Source organism: Trichomonas vaginalis, chromosome III (genome assembly GCF_026262505.1).
Source record: "Trichomonas vaginalis G3 chromosome III, whole genome shotgun sequence".
Taxonomy (NCBI): domain Eukaryota; phylum Parabasalia; order Trichomonadida; family Trichomonadidae; genus Trichomonas; species Trichomonas vaginalis.
The window spans coordinates 4,305,141-4,324,770 of record NC_067205.1 but is presented as its reverse complement, the minus strand read 5'-3'; the positions used below and the strand labels follow the sequence as shown (position 1 = coordinate 4,324,770).

Genomic DNA, 19,630 nt, shown 5'->3' with positions numbered 1-19,630 from the left:
ATATTGAAATCAAAAGCCCTTAAAATATCATGATATTTTAATTTCATAACAAATCTAGGAGACTATTTGATGAAAACATATCCGATGTGGGTTTTGTTGTATTATATAACTTGTTATTGACTTCTTAGCTTTCCAAATTTTTTTCGATAATGAGAAAACGAATGAAAAATCAACATTTGGTCCATTTAAAATTTGATTTGTTTACATTTTTTTACTTTTTGAATTTCAATTTATATTTTCCTCAAGAAATACTTTAGATTTTAAGAAACTAAATCATATAATCTACTAAGAAAATATATTAAATCCTATAATACTCAAAGTTTTGTGATAAATCAGATCTTTTTTATTTTACTTTTATTATGTTTTTGCAAACTTAAGGTCCTCACTAGGTAAAACATAATACTCTTTGAAGTTAAGTATTTTCACAAAGAGAGGACCAACAATATCAAAAGATTGAATAAAGATTTGTATTATTTTATTTATTTTTAAGAACATGTTTAAGAACCCTCATTATCTCCACGAATATTGCATATTTTTCTATTCTAAGACCACCAAAATTACGTTTTAATATAGAAAATAACATATTTATGTGATGCTAAAGTCGAAGTCCTTAAAAAATTAGTGTTAAACATCCTATTGTTAAATAAATTTTTTAAAAACCTTAATAGGATAAAAAAAAAGAATTTACACTCTCTCACTTTGAAAACGTAGAAAATGCCAATCTATTGGTATACATTTTAGTTTTGTTAAGTTTACAAAACGATTACTCTAGATTTTAAAGATTTATCAAGAATTTAGAGAATATCCTTCTCAAAACAACTTCAATAGCGAAGGATTAGTATTAAATCGGATTTGTAACATAATTATAGTACATTACAATACAATTTCTCCGACTTTTAAATATTTTTGAAATATTTACAAAATATGCTCTTTCTATCATCGATACTTTAATACAGAGCAAATTTAGTAAATGTCATCACGTTATTTTTTCATAAATCGTTTTCGAACTTTTGAAATATTTATTTTAAACCAGTTTTCTACATTTAATATGTGAATTATATCAAAAGTAGATGGGCGATACTTGTAAATCTATTTAAACTATTAGTTTGCTATTATTGAAGAACTTTATAATTTTTTTTTCTTATGTATGGAATTAAAGATAATTTTGCCGATTCCAACTGGTTTTTCTATATGAGTTAAATATGCCAAGTGAAATCGGACTTGCCAATATTGTAAATTGAAGTATGGACTATATATCGATTTTCATTGATTGATGAATAACTCGGAGTAATGTAATTGTTGATAATGAAAAATAGTTTTCAATTGCTGGTAAGGGCCAATGTATGTTCAATAGCTCCGAAAGCAAAAAATGCACGTTTAGAAAAAGACGATAACGATTAAATTACAAAATCGATAACGACGACGATTAAATTACAAAATCAATAATGACCCTTATAATAACAATTTCATTAGAAAAAATGCACGATTTCACGCTAAAACTTTGAAGCAATTCTTAAATTCGGATAAAAAATCGATATGTATTACACTTTAAACTTCAAAAAATGGTTCAAAATTTAGACTTAGTTTATCTTAACAATATAGCAGATTTTAAGCCGAACAAGTAGGAGTAATAGAAATAGCTCTTGAAAATAATTACAATTAGTAATATGTAAGTCAAAGTTCGAGTATTCTAATAAATAAACGTTCCGGATTTTCTTTACTACAAGAATCAATACTTAATATATAGAAGCAACAGTAAAAACTTATTAGAGATTCAAAAAGAAAGTTGACTAAAGAGAATCTTTTTATATAAGTAATTTTATTTTTTTGAAATACGAGATCGAATAAACATGTATTTTATTTTATTACTATAATAATACGTTTTTACATAGTAAGAAAGTTTAGAGACTGAAATGAAATTAAAAATTGAGAAAAAAATAAAGCTTTTCTATAAAAATTCATATTAATATTTATTTGATTGAGTTAAAGTTATCCAATTTATTTGGTTCAGTTTAAAATTATTTGTATTTAAAATATTTTAGAAATATTTACAATAATATTCATATAATTATCGATTAAATCGTTGCAGAAAGTAAAATGATATAATTTGCTATATTTAGAATTTAAGAAATTTTAAATGGTGAAAAAAATAGAAAAAATATGAAAAAATAGACAAAATATTGGAGACTTCTAATTAAGAATGAAAGACTTGTCATTATTCTGGAATTCATAGCATGAAGATATTGTAAGGTACATTATGTATATATATATACATCTTTCCATCAAATAATCTTCAATCTACTTATAAAAAATATTAAAAAAATCATAAAAATGTTTATTATAATAACGATAAAGTTGAATAGAAATCAATGTTACATATTATTGAAATAAATCATCTTCGGCAATTTCAATGTTTTCTATCTTTTCATTTTTTGTTTCTTCTAAATTTATTTGAATGTCATCAAGTATTTGATCACTTGACATATACCTTTCAATTTCAATATCTCTGAAATCAATTCCAGAATGTTTGGACAAATCCTTATATTTTTTCATTATATCCTCAGGAATTAATGATATTTCCAGACCAAAATGCTCTTCAAATAACTGAATCTCTTCATTTATTTTTTTCAATTTAATGAAATACGACTGTTTATGATCACTTGTGTTTTTATCTGCCCGTGCATATCGATGCAAAATCGCTAAATCCACTTTCATTAAAGTGTGTACCGTCTTTAAAATTGTGGGATGTGAATATACAATATTTGTATTTAACACTTTGTTGTACGATTCTACGCCATTATTAGAATAAATATTGTCGAATACTTTGAGCTTGCTGATTGAATTATAGCTTGTGCTCCATGTTTTAATAAAGTATTTTGCAAATTCATTTGTATCTTGAATGCATTTAATTTTATTACAAACCAAATCAAAAACTTCTTCTGGCATGAATGGAGAAGCGCATAATAACTTTAAAAGAATTTTATTGTTAAGATCTTCTGGATCACATTTTTTCTTGAAATTCTTAACTAATGCTGCAATAAAGTGATATATGCATCCAGTCAATATGGTTTGCTCTCCTTTTCTTTTATAAATTGAGCCTTGAAGTGCTTTTTCGAAATCAGTTGTTATAACATCAAATGTTGATAAAGGAATTTTAATATCAGTATCATACTCCATAATACTAAATACTCTTTGATAATCAGTTTCTGTTCTTCCCGTCATGATTATATGTAAAAACGGTAGATACAGTTGAGTTGCTTGGTCAAAAATTAACAAATTTAATAATTGGCCATTCATTATTGATACAGGAACGACTTTGAAGGTTCCATCAATAAAACAATGTGATGAATACCGTGCAACTCGAATGAAACGTTCCAATCCAAAAAAATAATAGGCATTATCATTTTTTGTGCTTTGGGTAATAAAATATGATCTTTGATTAAAAAATTCTAACATTTCATTAATAAGATCAATCTCTGATTTTGATTTGACAGGATGAACTTCATAATACAGCTGTTGGACTTTCTTCTCTGATATCTGAATGAAATTAGTAGACTGGGCTTGATTACAGTCATATATCAGTTGATTTGCATACTTTCTTGTTTCTGATATCGTTGCGGTTGGATTTTTGACAACATAATCTTGAACTTGAGATTCAATATCATAGTTCATTGGATTTGTTCCTTTAATTATTTGAGATTGTTTTGCAGGTCGGCAGTTATGAAGTTTACTGTCTGGTTTTTCTTCAGGAGAAATATTTAATTTCTCATCAAAGACTTTTACATGCATACAAAAGTTGCATCTAGGTTTATATCCGCAATAATAAATAATTTCTAAATAATTATTATGAGCATTGTAACGTTGAAATCTCAAAGGATGACCATTTGTATATATGGTTAATGAATATTTAATACGTGCGGATTGGGAAATTGAAAATGTATGATAAGTCCTCAGAATATTTTTGATTCTTTTTCGGTGAATCTCTTTATTTTTATCATCAAAAGATTGATAATTAGGAATAAGTTCAATGCAAGCTTTATTAACGATAATAGATTGTTTATGCGTTGAAAAATTATTTTGGTAATCATAAGCAAAATTTGGCACTAGATGTGTATTTTGTAAATCTGTTAATGGAGGATTATCGGTTAAATGATTAGAAATTTGGGAAGAATAAGAAGCAGTTTCATTAGGTAGTGAGGATTGATGCTGAGGGATTTGACGCTGAATATCCGAATTTATTGTTGCATTTTGTCTTTGATTTGTGTTTGGAGGAGTAACTCCACTTATTGTTGCAGTTTGTCTTTGATTTGTGTTTGGAAATGAAACTGCATTTATTGTTGCATTTTGTCTTTGATTTGTGTTTGGAAATGAAACTGCATTTATTGTTGCATTTTGTCTTTGATTTGTGTTTGGAAATGAAACTGCATTTATTGTTGCATTTTGTCTTTGATTTGTGTTTGAAATGAAACTGCATTATTGTTGCATTTTGTCTTTGATTTGAATTTGGAAATGAAACTGCATTTATTGTTGCATTTTGTCTTTGATTTGTGTTTGGAAATGAAACTGCATTTATTGTTGCATTTTGTCTTTGATTTGTGTTTGAAAGTGAAACTCCACTTATTGTTGCATTTTGTCTTTGATTTGAATTTGGAAATGAAACTGCATTTATTGTTGCATTTTGTCTTTGATTTGTGTTTGGAAATGAAACTGCATTTATTGTTGCATTTTGTCTTTGATTTGTGTTTGGAGGAGAAACTCCACTTATTGTTTCATTTTGTCTTATATTTGAATTTTGAGCAGTTACTCCACTTATTGTTGCAGTTTGTTCATTTAATAAAATTTGTTCATTCTCCTCCTCTTTGAATTCATTGAATTCTTCGGAACTTAAATATCTGTTTAATAGAGAATCCGAGTTTTCGTTGTCTTCATCTTGAAATGGCCAATTCTTTCTTATATTGTTATCTTTATCATGAGTTTCTATAGAAAAATCATTTTTATCCTTTTGTTTACTTTCTTCATCATAATCGATATCACTATCATTCTCACTATAAGAATCTTCAGCTTCTTCATTTGGTAAAATTGTCTCATATAATTTATTTTTATTTCCATCTGAAATTGTTACTTTATACTCTCCTTCTAACATTTTTTTAATTTCATCAACAGGATTGAATACTTCCTGAAGACAATTGAAATTCATGATTTTAATTGCTTCTTCTATTATGTTATTGCTCATATACAACGCAAACTTGGCTGCCCACAATAAATTTTCGTCATTTTTTTTGATATTTGATTAATCTTTTGTCTTGATCTTCAGAAGTTTTTATACTGTTTACAATCGGAATTGAAAATAAGTTAAAAGGCTTCTTTTTTCTTTTAATATTGATAGTAATTTTGTTATTACAGCGCAAATTATCCAGAACACCTAAATTTTTGTTATTTGTTGTTAATTCGAATGTGTTTAGAGGTAAACTTAGCTTGTGAGATATATATAAATAAAGTGTTAATGCTTTAACCGCTCTTGGTGGAATGACATATAATTTTGTATCCTTATAAATAAATTTAATGTAGTTTTCCATTTTTGTCACTTTTTAAGATCTTACAAAATATAGTTGATTTTTATCACTATTGAAATAAGATAAATAATGTAAGGACTCTAATTTTGTTATAAATATGAATGAAAACAGTAAAATGGATAACTTAAATATATAAAAATAAATATTGGAACAAAGCTATAACAAATTTTCATTCTTATTTATAAATTGATAAACCAAAGTAATACATTTTATTACATTTCGTGTAACATATACTAATATATAGATATTTTTTGAGATAATGTATTTATCTGTAAAAATTGTATGTGATCAAATTTGATTGATAAATTTATTCAGTAATAATAAATTGCATGTACAATATATTATTGTCTTGCCATTTTTTTGCTCATAATAAAAAATCTTTAAAAATGATAACAATAAAAGAGTATTAAGTAAAAATTTATACATCCAAAATATATTTCAGTAACAGCATAATACGCCTATGCTAATTTTTAGTTCTTAAATTAAATAGATGTCCCTAATCCCATAGATATTCACCAAACTTGGCAAATTCTGAACGTGATCTACATATCCCTAGCAAGTAGATCATATTGGTATACGTATCTTGATCAAATAAAAAGAATATTTGTTGAATAATTTCTGTTCAAATTAAAAGTTCTTCAACTTACGGTAAATCTATCTGCCTTAAAAAGTATTACGATATTATGCAAAGTCAATTTTCTCCAAAAAAATATTTGAAGATGATACTTTAAGTATACCAAAAATACAAGAATTTTGAGAGAACTCAATGAATTTTTGTGAAGGTGGAGTTAAATTGAGAAGATTTTTGGTCAGAGAAAAACAAAAATTACTATCTGATAAAATGGTATTAAAATGAAAAAAGTTTAAACAAAGGAAATGAAGAATTTATATTATATTAGAATTTAAAGAGTAAATATAAAAGATTGAAAGAAAGAATAATAATAGGATTCTTGAATGCAACATTTGGAATGATGTTTCCAGTTGTAGATGTGTTAAGCAAAGAGAGATAATGATAGTTTCTTGAGTTTTGAGTTAAGCTTGTTGTAGATGAGAGAGAAATTTTGACGAGACTGAGGAACTTCATTTGGAATGATGTTTCCAGTTGTAGATGTGTTAAGCAAAGAGAGATAATGATAGTTTCTTGAGTTTTTGCAATTAACCATCCTCAATGACTATTGTTTTAATATAATTTTTAAATTTTTTAAAACTGACATTTTAGTTGTATATTTTTTCTAACAAAGGTACATTCACTAGGCGATAACAGTAAAATGGGATGAAAATATGATAAATAGCATCCCTATATAGTGCCAAACAATATTTATACGGGCCAAAAAAATTTGGCTAGAGATTTGGCGAGTTATAAAACTTAGAAAATTGAGAGGGATTTTTATTTTTGAATTTTTTTTGGAAAGTTAAAATTGCGATTAAAAATCGATTTCCAGGAGAACTAAGCATCTCATCATATATTTAAATCGATAAAAATATTAAATAATAGTTGAATAGTATAACAACGTGAAATTATGGCTGAATCTACAGAAAAAATGAACATATTTGACATTTTTGAAAATTCATACGTTAGATGGTGACAGACTCATAAACTATACTTTAGCTAAGATTGATATATGGTTTCAACAACACATGGTTAAAATTGTAAAAATATTTTAGATTTCAAAAAGGTATATATGGTAATATAATGGAACAAAGTCAACAAATAGCATGTTAAATATGTTATAATTAACTTTTTATTAGATCCAATAGTAGATATCGAATGGTTTCCAGCTTTATGGTTAAATATTTTCTTTTCGAGCTTCTCTTTAACTGTTGTATTAAGGTTGTAAATTTTTGATGCTAGAAACTATGGAATCTTCTTTGCTGCTGCATTTTTCTTGAGAGTTCTTGCAATTTCGAATAGATCTGCGCATTGTATGAAATTGAGGCTTTAAAATATCTTGAAAACAGAATAGGACTGCTTTTCCAAAGGAATGCTTACTTGTAAATCAGAGAGTTTCAAAATTGAGAGCAAGATTATCATCATAACTTTCGATTTTGCTGCGAAAAAGGAAGACAAGTAATTAACAAATCATTTACTGTTGTTCATCAAAAGAAGAAAACTTTGATAACAACTAATGATGATAAAATCAAGCTATCTTTTAATATTTTAAATTGATAAGACATTCAAAATATTTGAATGGTTTAAAATATTTTCTTTTAATTTCTATAAGATATTATCATGATTATATAATAAAATTTAAATTTTTATTCAAAAAGGCAATATTTCAAACTTTTAATTTCAAAAATCTTAATTCTGCAATAAGTGTATTTAATTGTAGCAAATTTAATGATCCTTCGTCATGCTTAGCAATTTGGAACTCATAAATTAATGATTTCTTCAAGTAAAATTCTGCATTATTTCAAAAGTCAATAATTCTCTAGTAACTTTTCTTCAAACCCTAACCATTATATTATATGTATAATGGAGAATAATTGCAAAGAAAGATAGCCGAATTTACTGGGTAGTTCTTGTGATGCGAAATAATTGCAAATTAACACATAGTTTTAACAGCATCAATCTCTTTTTGCTCTCATTTAAATGCATTCGCACACTTTAATTTTGAAATATAAGAGTTTTGGAAATTATCAAATTTATCTGCTCAAATACTATAGATCTTCATAAGTGTTAATAGAATCACCAGCCTTACATATAGTGTTTAATATAATGATGCACATCATACTGGGATTTATTCCTTATTCATCTAGTTATTATAAGATTTACAACCCCATGAAAATTTAAAATTTTGTCAAAAATAGTGAATGTACCTTTTTTCTAACACAACTATCAATAAATATCATTATACTATATATTAATATGAATTTTTATAGAAAAGCTTTATTTTTTTCTCAATTTTTAATTTCATTTCAGTCTCTAAACTTTCTTACTATGTAAAAACGTATTATTATAGTAATAAAATAAAATACATGTTTATTCGATCTCGTATTTCAAAAAAATAAAATTACTTATATAAAAAGATTCTCTTTAGTCAACTTTCTTTTTGAATCTCTAATAAGTTTTTACTGTTGCTTCTATATATTAAGTATTATTCTTGTAGTAAAGAAAATCCGGAACGTTTATTTATTAGAATACTCGAACTTTGACTTACATATTACTAATTGTAATTATTTTCAAGAGCTATTTCTATTACTCCTACTTGTTCGGCTTAAAATCTGCTATATTGTTAAGATAAACTAAGTCTAAATTTTGAACCATTTTTTGAAGTTTAAAGTGTAATACATATCGATTTTTTATCCGAATTTAAGAATTGCTTCAAAGTTTTAGCGTGAAATCGTGCATTTTTTCTAATGAAATTGTTATTATAAGATAAGCAATCTGAGTTTTTTTGAATAATATGTCACTACACATGATAGAGCGTTACGTGCTGAAAAGTTACGCTTCGTTCTGAAAGTGGTAATGAAGTTTTATTAGAATTCATCAAAAAAACGTATGAAAATAATCGTATGTCAAAATGTGAGCACTTCTCAAAATTTGCTCACATTTTGACTATTTTTGTGAGATCTTCCTCACAATTTTTTGACAAACGTACAAAAAAGTGCTAAAATGTGAGCAAATGTGAGCAATTTTTATATCTCCACTTATGTATGAACTCCCGCCCGATCCACCGAACTCAAAACTGACACTTTTAGGCATGCTTTTATTGAAAGTATGATAACCACCTTTATAACCGCCACCACAACCTCTGGAGCCTCCCTGATTAATTTCTGAATCAATGCCATCCATCCCTTTTCCTAGTTCTCCTGATGTTTGTGTACCGCCAAAAACATTATTGCCATTATCTATTGCAGTTAAATTTCCACCTGGAAAACCAAACTTATTTGTATTGGAGACAGCACCACCTCCAGACCCTGCAACCATTATTCTAGATTTCAACGACTTGGTCAGAAGTGATCGGTTTTTATCTGGAAAATTGATGTCAAAATATTCAATGCGAAGGTCAACAGAACCTCCACCTCCTGCACCGCTCTCTGGTGGGCGATATTGAGTCTGTTCATTCTTATCATGTTTATCAATTCCACCATGCCCTCCAAAATTCCAACCTCCAAGAGAATGGTTAGTATAATCATCTGTTTTTGTCTGGTCTTCACCTTTAGCACCTAAATAAAGATAAAATTTTGTGGATTGTTTCAAATGAATAATGCCTCTAACATATGAACCATTTCCACCTGAGTTGGGAACAATTTTAGGAGAATTATTTTCTCTTCCATTTCCACCTGATGATCCCCAGAGTTCGATCTTATAACTTCCTTTTTGGAAATGAATAATATATGGTTCACAAATAACATTCGAGTTACAAGGATATTCAAAGATGAAAGAATCATCAACCTCAGTAACTTTTTCTTTTGCATTTCCTGTATTATTATTTAGATAATAAGCAATTCCTTTCAAGATTTATGGATCGATTCTGCAATTGCTTTAAGTATGAAGCATGCATTACCTTTTAAATTCATTCTCGTAGTCTGTTATAAATGAATCCAAATATATCTCATTATAGGGAATTTATTTATTTATTTTACAACATAAAAATGTCAAAATGTTGAAAAAAGTGACTAATGCATTTCCCGTACCATGGAATCTATAGAATATAAACATATTTTCTATGAGCACTCTTAGATATTTATTATCGCTATTTGTCATTTGTTGCTTTGGGCAATAATATCGTATTAACCCATGAAATATATATAATTTAATCAAATTCTATTTCCTTCAAAAAATAAATTAGAATATGCATATACAAGTCCTTTATTCAATGAATCATCACCAATTCATGTAAAATTAAAATCTGGAATTTATCTTTTTGAATTGTGGGGATGTTCCAGCGCATTCTTTAAAAAAGACTCTGCTTACATTCCACCTTCAGGTGGTTCATATGTAAAAGGTTATCTAAAATTGAATTCTCCAAATGATTTTTATCTGCATGTTTGTTCTCAAGGTCAATATGCATCTCCCTACTATGCATATGGAGGAGGAGCTCCAGGCCAATATGGCGGTGGAGGTGCCTCTGATGTAAGACTTCTTCCAGGCAAATACGATGAATTTAATTCATTAAAAAGTCGAATTATAGTGGCAGCTGGTGGGGGAGGTCCAGATAGTAATGATATTGGTGGTGCTGGGGGTTCAATCACTGGATACAATAGTAATGGGAATTATGGAAAAGGCGGAACACAAATGTCAGGCGGAATTGGAAAAGTCAATGGCACATTTGGACTTGGCGGTGGAAATCCCAATAGAATCGGTGATGCTGGAGATACAAATGGTTGCGGTTCGGGTGGTTCAGGATATTTTGGAGGCGGTTCATCGAATAATGATTCGGATTATGGCGGTGGAGGAGGGAGTAGCTTCATCAGCGGACATCCAGGATGTGTAGCTATTACTCAGGATTCTACAATAGATTCTATATCATTTCGCGAAGGTGATTATATTTCGATACATTATTCTGGGTTGAAATTTGAAGAAACGATGATGATTGATGGAAAAAATCCAATGCTTGCCCCGAATGGTACTCTTGAAACAGGTCATATCGGAAATGGATTCATTCGTATAACACAATTTTCATCTATTTATAATTCATGTGTTTTGAATTTATATCATTCATTTCTTCATTCATTTATTCTTCAATTTTATATTTTCCTCATATCTAGTGAATGAAAATAAATAACTAGTATAGAAAAAATGAACCAAGTCAATTAATTTATGTGTGAAACGGAATTAAACATTATTATCCTGGTCAACGTTAGCGATTCTTTTTCAATTTTTAAATTGTTGGAAGATAGATAATGTATCCAAATTAAATTTAATCAATCAAAAATATTATCGAAAAAAAAAAGGCATTGGGGCTTCCAGGGGCTGCGCCCCTTCTAGCCCCGAAGATGTTTTGTCACTTTTCTGTCACTTTTCAGGGAAAAAACATTTTTATTGTATATAAAATGAATTTTACAAAACCACCGTTACCCTTCTTTGGAAATAAGAGTAGATGTAAAGATATTCTATTGAGAGAACTTAAGAAACTACCGAATGGTCTAACATTTGTAGATTTGTTCGGTGGAAGTTTCTATATATCTCATTTGTGCCATACTGTATTTCCTGACTCAAAGATTATATGCAATGACTTCGACAACTATATGAACCGTCTCAAACATATACCAGACACAAACAAAATATTGAAAGAGTTAAAAGAAAAGATACCTATAGGTAAGATGGAACGTATACCATTAGATAAGAAAAATACTGTCAGAGAGGTTTTGAAAAAAGCAGAATATATTGACTGGGATAGTATATCTTCTAGACTATTGTATAGTGGTTCTATAAGAGTTCATGACATTGAAACACTTATGTCAAACGTTTTATATCTTAACTATACAAAGGTTTTCAAAGAGAACATAGAAAAATATACTGAGGGTATAGAGTTGTGAGATGTCGTTGGACAGAGTTGTATGAAAAATATAAAAACAAGGAAAATGTTTTCTTTATAGTAGACCCGCCGTTCTATAACACATATGATTTTCAATACCAAGTAGACTGGACTTTGAGAGACTCTTTAGAAACGTTGTACATAACCATCCATGCTTTTACTTTACATCCGATAAAAGTGGTTTGGAAAGTGTCATGAGATGGTTAGAGGACATACATGACTATGAGTTTAGATACGATAAGATAGAATATGAGAGAGGTCCTATAAACCGGAGAAAGTGTCACAACAAAGAAATTTTATTGGTAAGTAAATGTGGTTTGAAATAGGACTACTTGTTTTAGGTTTTTTCCATTGTGTCATTTACTTATTTGACGTGGCAGAAAGATATAGAGAATATGAAGATGAACCAATGTCTGCAAATGTTCAGCATATGTACTCGTAAGAGATATTTTTATCTAATATTAAATGGACGCACAGAACTTAGCGAATGCACAGCAACCTGGACAACCAAACCCAGAGAATATTCCAAATGAAGTTAGAATACAAACTGCAATGGCAAACTATGGTCAGGTGCCAACAGATGTACAAATGCAAACTGCCATGTCAAATGACGCTGCGTTAGGTTTGCCACCATGGTATGCAAATATGAGATGGAAAGAGTTTTATACAAACCCTGAAGTGGGATATAAACAACTCTATGCAGATGACGCGAACACAGGAGTTGACCCGGAATATGTTTTCTACCAGAGGAGAAATAGAATGTATGAGCTCCAGTTAAAAAATGCAATGGAACTCAGAAGGAAACGTAAGAGACTAGGCGGACATTAGATTTTTCATATAGTAAAATGGGTTTCTTTGGAAGAATAGGAAACTTCTTTCGAAATGTTGGAAGAGGTATATGGAATGGAATAAAATCTGTCGGAAGAGGAATTTGGAACGGAGTCAAAAATATTGGTAAAAGAGTAGGTCAGTTCGTTGGTATTATACCTAAAGACCCTGAACCAGAAGAACAAGCTCCTGTTATACAACAGCCTGAACCTGCACCACAGTCTAGTTGGCAACCAAATCCAACACCTCAACCGTATTAAAAAGTTATATTTTTACCGTTCGATAGTAGTTGTATATGAAACTAAGTTCTAAGTAAAACGCGTGGTATAATGGAACTATTCTCTTTCTTCCATCTGTAGTAAACCATACTTGAAAGTCTGAAATACTTCCACTCGGTGGTTCATATAGCTTTGTAGGTTTTTCGTAAAAGTCATTTGCCAAGCATAAAAAAGAGTTTTGTGCGCCAGAAAATGAAGCATGAACTATAATAGCATCTGGGTCGAAAACATTTTCATATGTTCCATTAGGGTTTTCGACTTCATAATAGTCCGGGTGTACTGGATATTCTGCAGGCTGATTTAACATCCTCAAAAATCTATACCATGCCAAGTTGTTATATTTTGTAGAAATATAAACGTTTTCTCCAAGGTCTTCTATTCTATTCATATCGATTTTAACAGTTGCATTTTTCCTGTCATATAAAATATCGAGATGGTACTCTCCTTCGTCAATGTTGTACTGTTTTGCATATTCGAGATAGATATCGTTTATTTTTTTGAAAAGCTTGAAGAGTTGTTTCTAAGTTTACAAGCAAATTCACTTGTAAAAGTTTTCCCTGTTCAAATTTCTCATACGTACGTTTTTCTTTGTTATAGTATCGAACTTCAAAACCGACCGTAAATGGGAAACCATGTATGGCTTCTGAAATGAACTTCATTCTACGAAAGCCAACAGCTTTTGTGACGGATGGGTCTCTTAACCATCTCAATGGGTAGTCAAAACGATAGCCTTCATGCTTTACGGTCTCTGTCTCAAACTTTTGACCGACATTAGTAAAAAGTTCATCTAATGGTTTAGTTGTAGCAACTCTTGAATTTTCTTTTTCTATTGAAAGCATTTTTTATCTAGAATAAAAATGTCGAAAGAAACAGCGTCTATGAGAAAATACAACACAACCGACAACTCATTGTACAAGCTCTAAATAAGAACACAACAAACTTTTCAAACTATTCTAAGATATCTGAGTCATTGAAAGAAGGAAACTTAAAACTGACGATAAACCCATTGACAGACGAGTTTCTGTTTCAAGACAGTAAGAACCATACTGTTTGTATAAATCCAACAAAAAGAACTTTAAACGAGAAACCTATAGATGAACTTCTTTTGAAAGCAGATATTGACAACAAAGCTGACAAAGAGTATGTCATTGAAAAAGTTCAAGAAGAACATGACAGAGCAGATGCAACATATGCAACGAAAGAACATACTCATCCTGAACTAGCAGACAAAACATATGTTGACAATAAAATGTCAAGTGAAGTGACAAGAGCTGAAAACGAATATTCTAAAAAGACTCATACACATACCATTGCAAATATTACAAACTTACAAGAAACCTTAAACAGGAAAAGTGACGTTGGACATACACATACATCTTCTGAAATAACAGACTTAAACGTTAGCCTTGAAAAGAAGGCAGATAAGAACCATACACACGATTTCTTCGCAACTGTTGGTATAGAAAATATTGCAGGAACGGTTGAAGAAACTGGTGGGGATGCATTATATTGGAAACCTCCTAACTTTCCACAAGGTTTAACATCGGAGGATGACATAACGACGATGAAATACATTAGATGTAGAAATGTCTATGTCATGAAGGATGAAAACAATGTTAAATTCACTGCTCAAGATTTATATGATAAAAAAGCAGACAAAACAGAGCTTCAAACATTAAAGACAGAAATACTTCAAACAGTATATCCTATAGGTTCTATTTATACGTCAATGAACTCTACCAGACCAGAAGTAGTACTTGGTTTTGGAACTTGGACTCAAATAGTCGACAGGTTTTTGTATTGTGCAAACTCTTCAAAGGAAACAGGTGGAAGTAAAACGATTTCAGGTGAAAACTTACCTGCACACAGTCACTACATAGATTTAAGTACATCTCAAGCAGGTTGGCATAAGCATAGATTTTGGGATTGGTCAGCAATGAAAAAAGGTAAAGGATATGATGTTAAAGACAACGTTCAGTTTGCTATAAATTGTTTCTGGGGTAACACACAGGGAGAAGGAAACCATACACATCGCGTTTCAGGGTATACACAAACAACAGGACAAAGTAAAGACTACATGCCACCTTACATGACAGTTTACGCATGGTATAGAAATGCTTAGTCGTCATTTTCAACTTCTTTAGCATATTCGTCAGGAGTTGTCTTATATTTGTTAGGAACTGTCTTTGAAAGTATACCACCTTGAACTTTGACAAGTTTGAAACGAGGTCTGACAATAGTCGTTTTATCTTCTGCTTGCAGTCTGTACATTTTGCCATGTTTGCCTAAAACTTCATAATATTCTCTTGTATACTTTCTTCTATTTTTACGAACACGAATGTGAGTACCTGTCGGGTTCCCATTGTTGTCATAGTCAATAGTATTTTCATATGGGTCGCGTTTAGGTATTTCTATTTTTACTTTGTCACCTTTCTGAAGTTTGAAGCCCGGCATTCTTTCTTGTTTGTCTCTTTTGACTAAATTGTTAAATATATAGTCTTTCTCTAAGTCAGGGTTGTTTTTCATTTCTTCGGGGGAGTGGTTTCCCAAACCTTTTTGTTTACGGCTATTGTAAATATTTAAAACTTGTCTCATCTTTGCCATGGAGAAGTGTCTATATTTGTCGTCATATGACATTTCATTTGCTTCACCACCTTGTGGTTGGTTTAAGTCTCTTAAGATTTTTATACAACTGTCAATGACACCAAGAGCAGAATGGTTTTGGTCGACAATGAAATATTGGTTTACATTTTTTGAACGCAGATAGTTTTTAATATCGTCTGATTTGAAAGAACTTTCATAGTCAGATGTCAGTTTTGTTGGATGGTATTTGTCAACGAATATTGTCAAAGCAGTTTTCACATCTAAAATATTTTTGGACCATAATGGTATGGCTTCACAGTATCTTGTGTTTTGACCGACAAATATTAGCCAGTATGGTGGCCCATCTTCTCTATATCTCGGAATGTTTTCCAAGATATCCATAAACCAAGCATTTGGTGTTGAACTAAAGATTTTTACCATGAGTGCTTTCTTTGTTGCCTTAGAAACATAGGGGTCCTTGTTTGAATTCGTCATTTTTAACCCATAAGAAATGGGTTTATTTGGCGCATTAGCAGGAGTCGCATCTAGATTTTTGCCAGCAGTGGGAACACTAGCCAGAGGTGCATTTGGAATTGGAAGGAAGATTTTGAGTACATTAGGTATACTGAAAGAGAAAGCACAACCTATTATACAAACTGTACAGAAAGGTTGGGAGATAGCACGAGATGCAGCAAATCTTATTCCAAATCCTGAAACAAGAGGAAAAGTTCAAGGATGGATGGACAATGTAGGAAGACAAGCAGGAAACTACTATAACAAAGCAAATGACTACTATAACCAAGCAGGGCACTATATGGACCAAGGTGAAAGATTCTTTAACAGAGGATATAACCATGCACAACAGTGGGTAAACAACAACCAACCTCAACCGCCTCAAACGTGGGGAATGTAAAATTTTTTACTGAGATGAAATGAACAATACAGCATTGAGACAAATGGGCTCAAGATGGATTTGTCGGCTTCCAGCAGTTACACCACCACGTGTTTGTCAAGTTTTTCCTATACCTCAGGAAGTTTTAGACCGACATAAAAAACCTAAACAACCAGTTGAAAACAAACCAAACTAAAATTTTTTACTGAGATGAAATGACCGAAGAAGTTGAAACGGTAGATTTGACACCACAAACAAAAAGTTCAGAACCATTGTCAAAACCTGTCAAAGAACTTACAGATGAAGAGAAAAATTCAATAATAGAAAGTGCCAGGTCTGGAAATACAAACCCTAACTACAAAGTCACTTTTCATAAAAATGGAACGGCTAGTATCTCAAAAAAGAAACAGACTCTCACAAATAAAATATTGAAGTCTGAAGGAGCTTTCGAGACAACAGATGGAAAAGTTTACTTCACTGACCAACAGTTCATTATAGAACATCTCATTGACTTAGAGTCGAAATATTCTAAACTTTACAACAAACACAAAAAGTTGAAAGGAAAACAAAAACAAATGGCATATGATATTTATGAAGATGTTGACGACACAACTATTCCAGCAAGTGAGGTAAAGTCAGATGAACCGAAAAGTGACGAAAAACCAATAGAAGAAGGGAAGCCAAAAACTGAAGATAAACCAAAACCAAAGTTTAGTCTGGAGACTAAACCAAGTCAACCTTCATTAGCTGGTATGGGTTGGCGTCAAAGACTTATGGTAGCCGGTGGTTATGTAAAGTAAAGGAAAAAACATTTTTTTATTTTTATAGAAATGCCCCCATATAGAATGGACAGAAAGTCTGCTAGAATAAAAGCAGAGTTAGAAAGATATGGTTGGAGAGTTTCAAAGAAGTTTAAATATAGGAAGGGAAGACCCATAAAAGTCTATGACAAATTGTCTGGTCTTCGCTATGAAATGGACTTAGAAACAGCACGCGCAAATTATCCAAACAGATTAGAGAGGTTAGAAGAAGAACGTCTTATGGACATGCCTTTCGATGTTACTGAGCCTCAAGTTGAAGGACACGACGGCTTTGCCAGATTCTACTGGAAACATGACGAACAATTGCATCCCTTGAGACGGAAAAAAGGGAAGGGTGAAGACGCACATGCTCCCATGGAAAGAACAAGATATGCATATGAGAAGTATCGTGAAGTTAGAAGTAAAATTACATCTGGTCGAACCTTTACAGTAAACTTTGACGATGGAAAGAACAAAGAAGGCTTCATGGGTGTACTTGCTGCAATTCAAGACGGAAATAAGAAAGGACACAATCTCAGACTAACCGTAAAAGATTTGGATGGTCATATTTACTATGCACATGGCAATGTCACAACAGCTGCACAACTTCTTGACGCTTTCAAGACTACAAAGAGAGAACAAATGGTTGACTCCGACTCAGATATTTTGAATGCAATTGAAGGAATTGCAAGCGTGAAGTTCGAATGGTACCAACCCAACCCTCAAGCAGTCAGACAACATGCTGGATACTTCCCCTTCAGAAATAAGTCTGACATTAACCTGACAAGGTATGGAATTTACAATTCAATTGAAACAATTGTCAATGAACCTTGTATTCTTACATGTCTCAGGAACTCTGGTCTTGTTACAGATGAGAAAATGAAGTATCTTGAGTCATGTGTGAAGACAAGGTACATGCTCAGAGGTCAATTGGCAAAAATTGCACCGTTGGCAAATGTCAATATCCGAGTCAACATACCTACAGCTAAAGGTTTTTCACATGACGACTATGTTGTTGACAAAGACTTACCATGGTTGAAGATTGTAATTGTCCACAACCACTTCATGTTGAACGAAAGTCTTACAAACCCATTGTTCGGAAAAGGCAAGTGCAACATTGTCAGAGCTGTTAACATTCTTTTCGAGAAAGGCTTGTTGGAACCAATTCCAGATGACAAGCTGACAGAAACTTTTGTACCAAAAGACGAAACAAACTTTTCATTGTTGGTAAGACCAAAAGTTGTTCCAGACAAAGTTATAGCACAAAAGAAGTACACAGTTCCAAAAGGAGTTGGATTGTTCGGATACCAACCTGAACCAGAAGAACTTCCAATGAGGTTGCAAGAACTTCAAGATGCTATAAACAAACTTCATTTGAGACATCCAGTCGACGTCAAATTGTATTGGAGAGCATCTGAGTTAGGTCAGAAGGTTTTATATGAAACAGGTTGCTTTGACGATGTTTATGAGATAACAGGAGAAGTTTCTCAGAAGATAAGAGACTCACTTGAATTTCCACAAACTGGACCCATTGGTTGCGACAAGTTCGACTCAAACGAAAAAATATACTATGTCGACCTTAACGCTGCGTACATGAGGTTTGTCCAATATATTCCGACTGGAATTCCAAACGAAGACGGCGAGTTCCCGGGAAGGAACTATACAGTTGGAAAAGTCATACAACAACTGTATGATATTAGGAAAGCTTCAAACCCCAAACTTGCAATGACACTCAAATTGCTTATGAATTCGACATGGGGATATTCCATTAAGAAACCTCAAAAGATGAAGAGTAAACACTATGAGAAGGTCGACAACTTTGTTGAAAGGTTTTCTCCTTTTGTTTTGAAGTACGAGTTCACCGAAGGTCAAAATGGCTTAGTAACCACAGTAAAACCTATTGTCGAACATTGGTCTTACCCTCAGTTCGCAAAAGCAGTCCTTGACAACTACAACAAATTCTTCTCCGAAGTCAAATCCAAAGTGAAGGTTTACTATGAGAACATTGACGCACTCATGACGAACGAAGAAGGATACAACAAACTCATTGAAATGGGAATGGTCGGTGAAAAGATGGGTCAATTCAAATTGGACAAAATTTTCACCGAAGTTCATGTAATATCGAAAAGGAAATATTGGGGCATACTTGAAGACGGCACAGAAATAAAACATTGCATGAAATAAAACATTGCAT

General features: G+C 31.4%; 8 protein-coding genes across 8 annotated transcripts, besides 4 other annotated features; 6 read left to right on the top strand and 2 right to left on the bottom strand.

The window, feature by feature from the left end:
• Window positions 1–1,451: 1,451 nt before the first annotated feature.
• Window positions 1,452–1,973: a mobile genetic element.
• Window positions 1,974–2,379: 406 nt separating this feature from the next.
• Window positions 2,380–3,954: a mobile genetic element.
• Window positions 3,955–4,660: 706 nt separating this feature from the next.
• On the bottom strand, window positions 4,661–5,197 carry TVAGG3_0639720 (uncharacterized protein; the record flags this gene model as incomplete). Its single annotated transcript, XM_051241202.1, has 1 exon — window positions 4,661–5,197. A coding segment is annotated over one exon (537 nt), but the record flags the coding sequence as incomplete, so codon positions are not given.
• Window positions 5,198–8,415: 3,218 nt separating this feature from the next.
• Window positions 8,416–9,218: a mobile genetic element.
• A 1,594-nt stretch (window positions 9,219–10,812) lies between these two features.
• On the top strand, window positions 10,813–11,292 carry TVAGG3_0639700 (glycine-rich protein family; the record flags this gene model as incomplete). Its single annotated transcript, XM_001299322.1, has 1 exon — window positions 10,813–11,292. One exon carries the CDS (start codon window positions 10,813–10,815, stop codon window positions 11,290–11,292), a length of 480 nt encoding a protein of 159 aa, XP_001299323.1.
• A 1,228-nt stretch (window positions 11,293–12,520) lies between these two features.
• Window positions 12,521–12,883, top strand: TVAGG3_0639690 (uncharacterized protein; the record flags this gene model as incomplete). The annotated part of the gene is made up of 1 exon (XM_001299323.1): window positions 12,521–12,883. The coding sequence occupies one exon, from the start codon at window positions 12,521–12,523 to the stop codon at window positions 12,881–12,883; it is 363 nt and encodes a 120-aa protein (XP_001299324.1).
• A 17-nt stretch (window positions 12,884–12,900) lies between these two features.
• On the top strand, window positions 12,901–13,143 carry TVAGG3_0639680 (serine threonine-protein phosphatase family; the record flags this gene model as incomplete). Its single annotated transcript, XM_001299324.2, has 1 exon — window positions 12,901–13,143. The coding sequence occupies one exon, from the start codon at window positions 12,901–12,903 to the stop codon at window positions 13,141–13,143; it is 243 nt and encodes an 80-aa protein (XP_001299325.2).
• A 1,066-nt stretch (window positions 13,144–14,209) lies between these two features.
• Window positions 14,210–19,630: part of a mobile genetic element that runs on past the window's edge.
• Window positions 14,759–15,091, top strand: TVAGG3_0639670 (phage tail repeat-like family; the record flags this gene model as incomplete). The annotated part of the gene is made up of 1 exon (XM_051241201.1): window positions 14,759–15,091. A coding segment is annotated over one exon (333 nt), but the record flags the coding sequence as incomplete, so codon positions are not given.
• On the bottom strand, window positions 15,280–16,239 carry TVAGG3_0639660 (uncharacterized protein; the record flags this gene model as incomplete). The annotated part of the gene is made up of 1 exon (XM_051241200.1): window positions 15,280–16,239. The coding sequence occupies one exon, from the start codon at window positions 16,237–16,239 to the stop codon at window positions 15,280–15,282; it is 960 nt and encodes a 319-aa protein (XP_051087787.1).
• Window positions 16,852–17,436, top strand: TVAGG3_0639650 (phage tail repeat-like family; the record flags this gene model as incomplete). The annotated part of the gene is made up of 1 exon (XM_051241199.1): window positions 16,852–17,436. One exon carries the CDS (start codon window positions 16,852–16,854, stop codon window positions 17,434–17,436), a length of 585 nt encoding a protein of 194 aa, XP_051087786.1.
• On the top strand, window positions 17,482–19,620 carry TVAGG3_0639640 (DNA/RNA polymerases family; the record flags this gene model as incomplete). Its single annotated transcript, XM_051241198.1, has 1 exon — window positions 17,482–19,620. One exon carries the CDS (start codon window positions 17,482–17,484, stop codon window positions 19,618–19,620), a length of 2,139 nt encoding a protein of 712 aa, XP_051087785.1.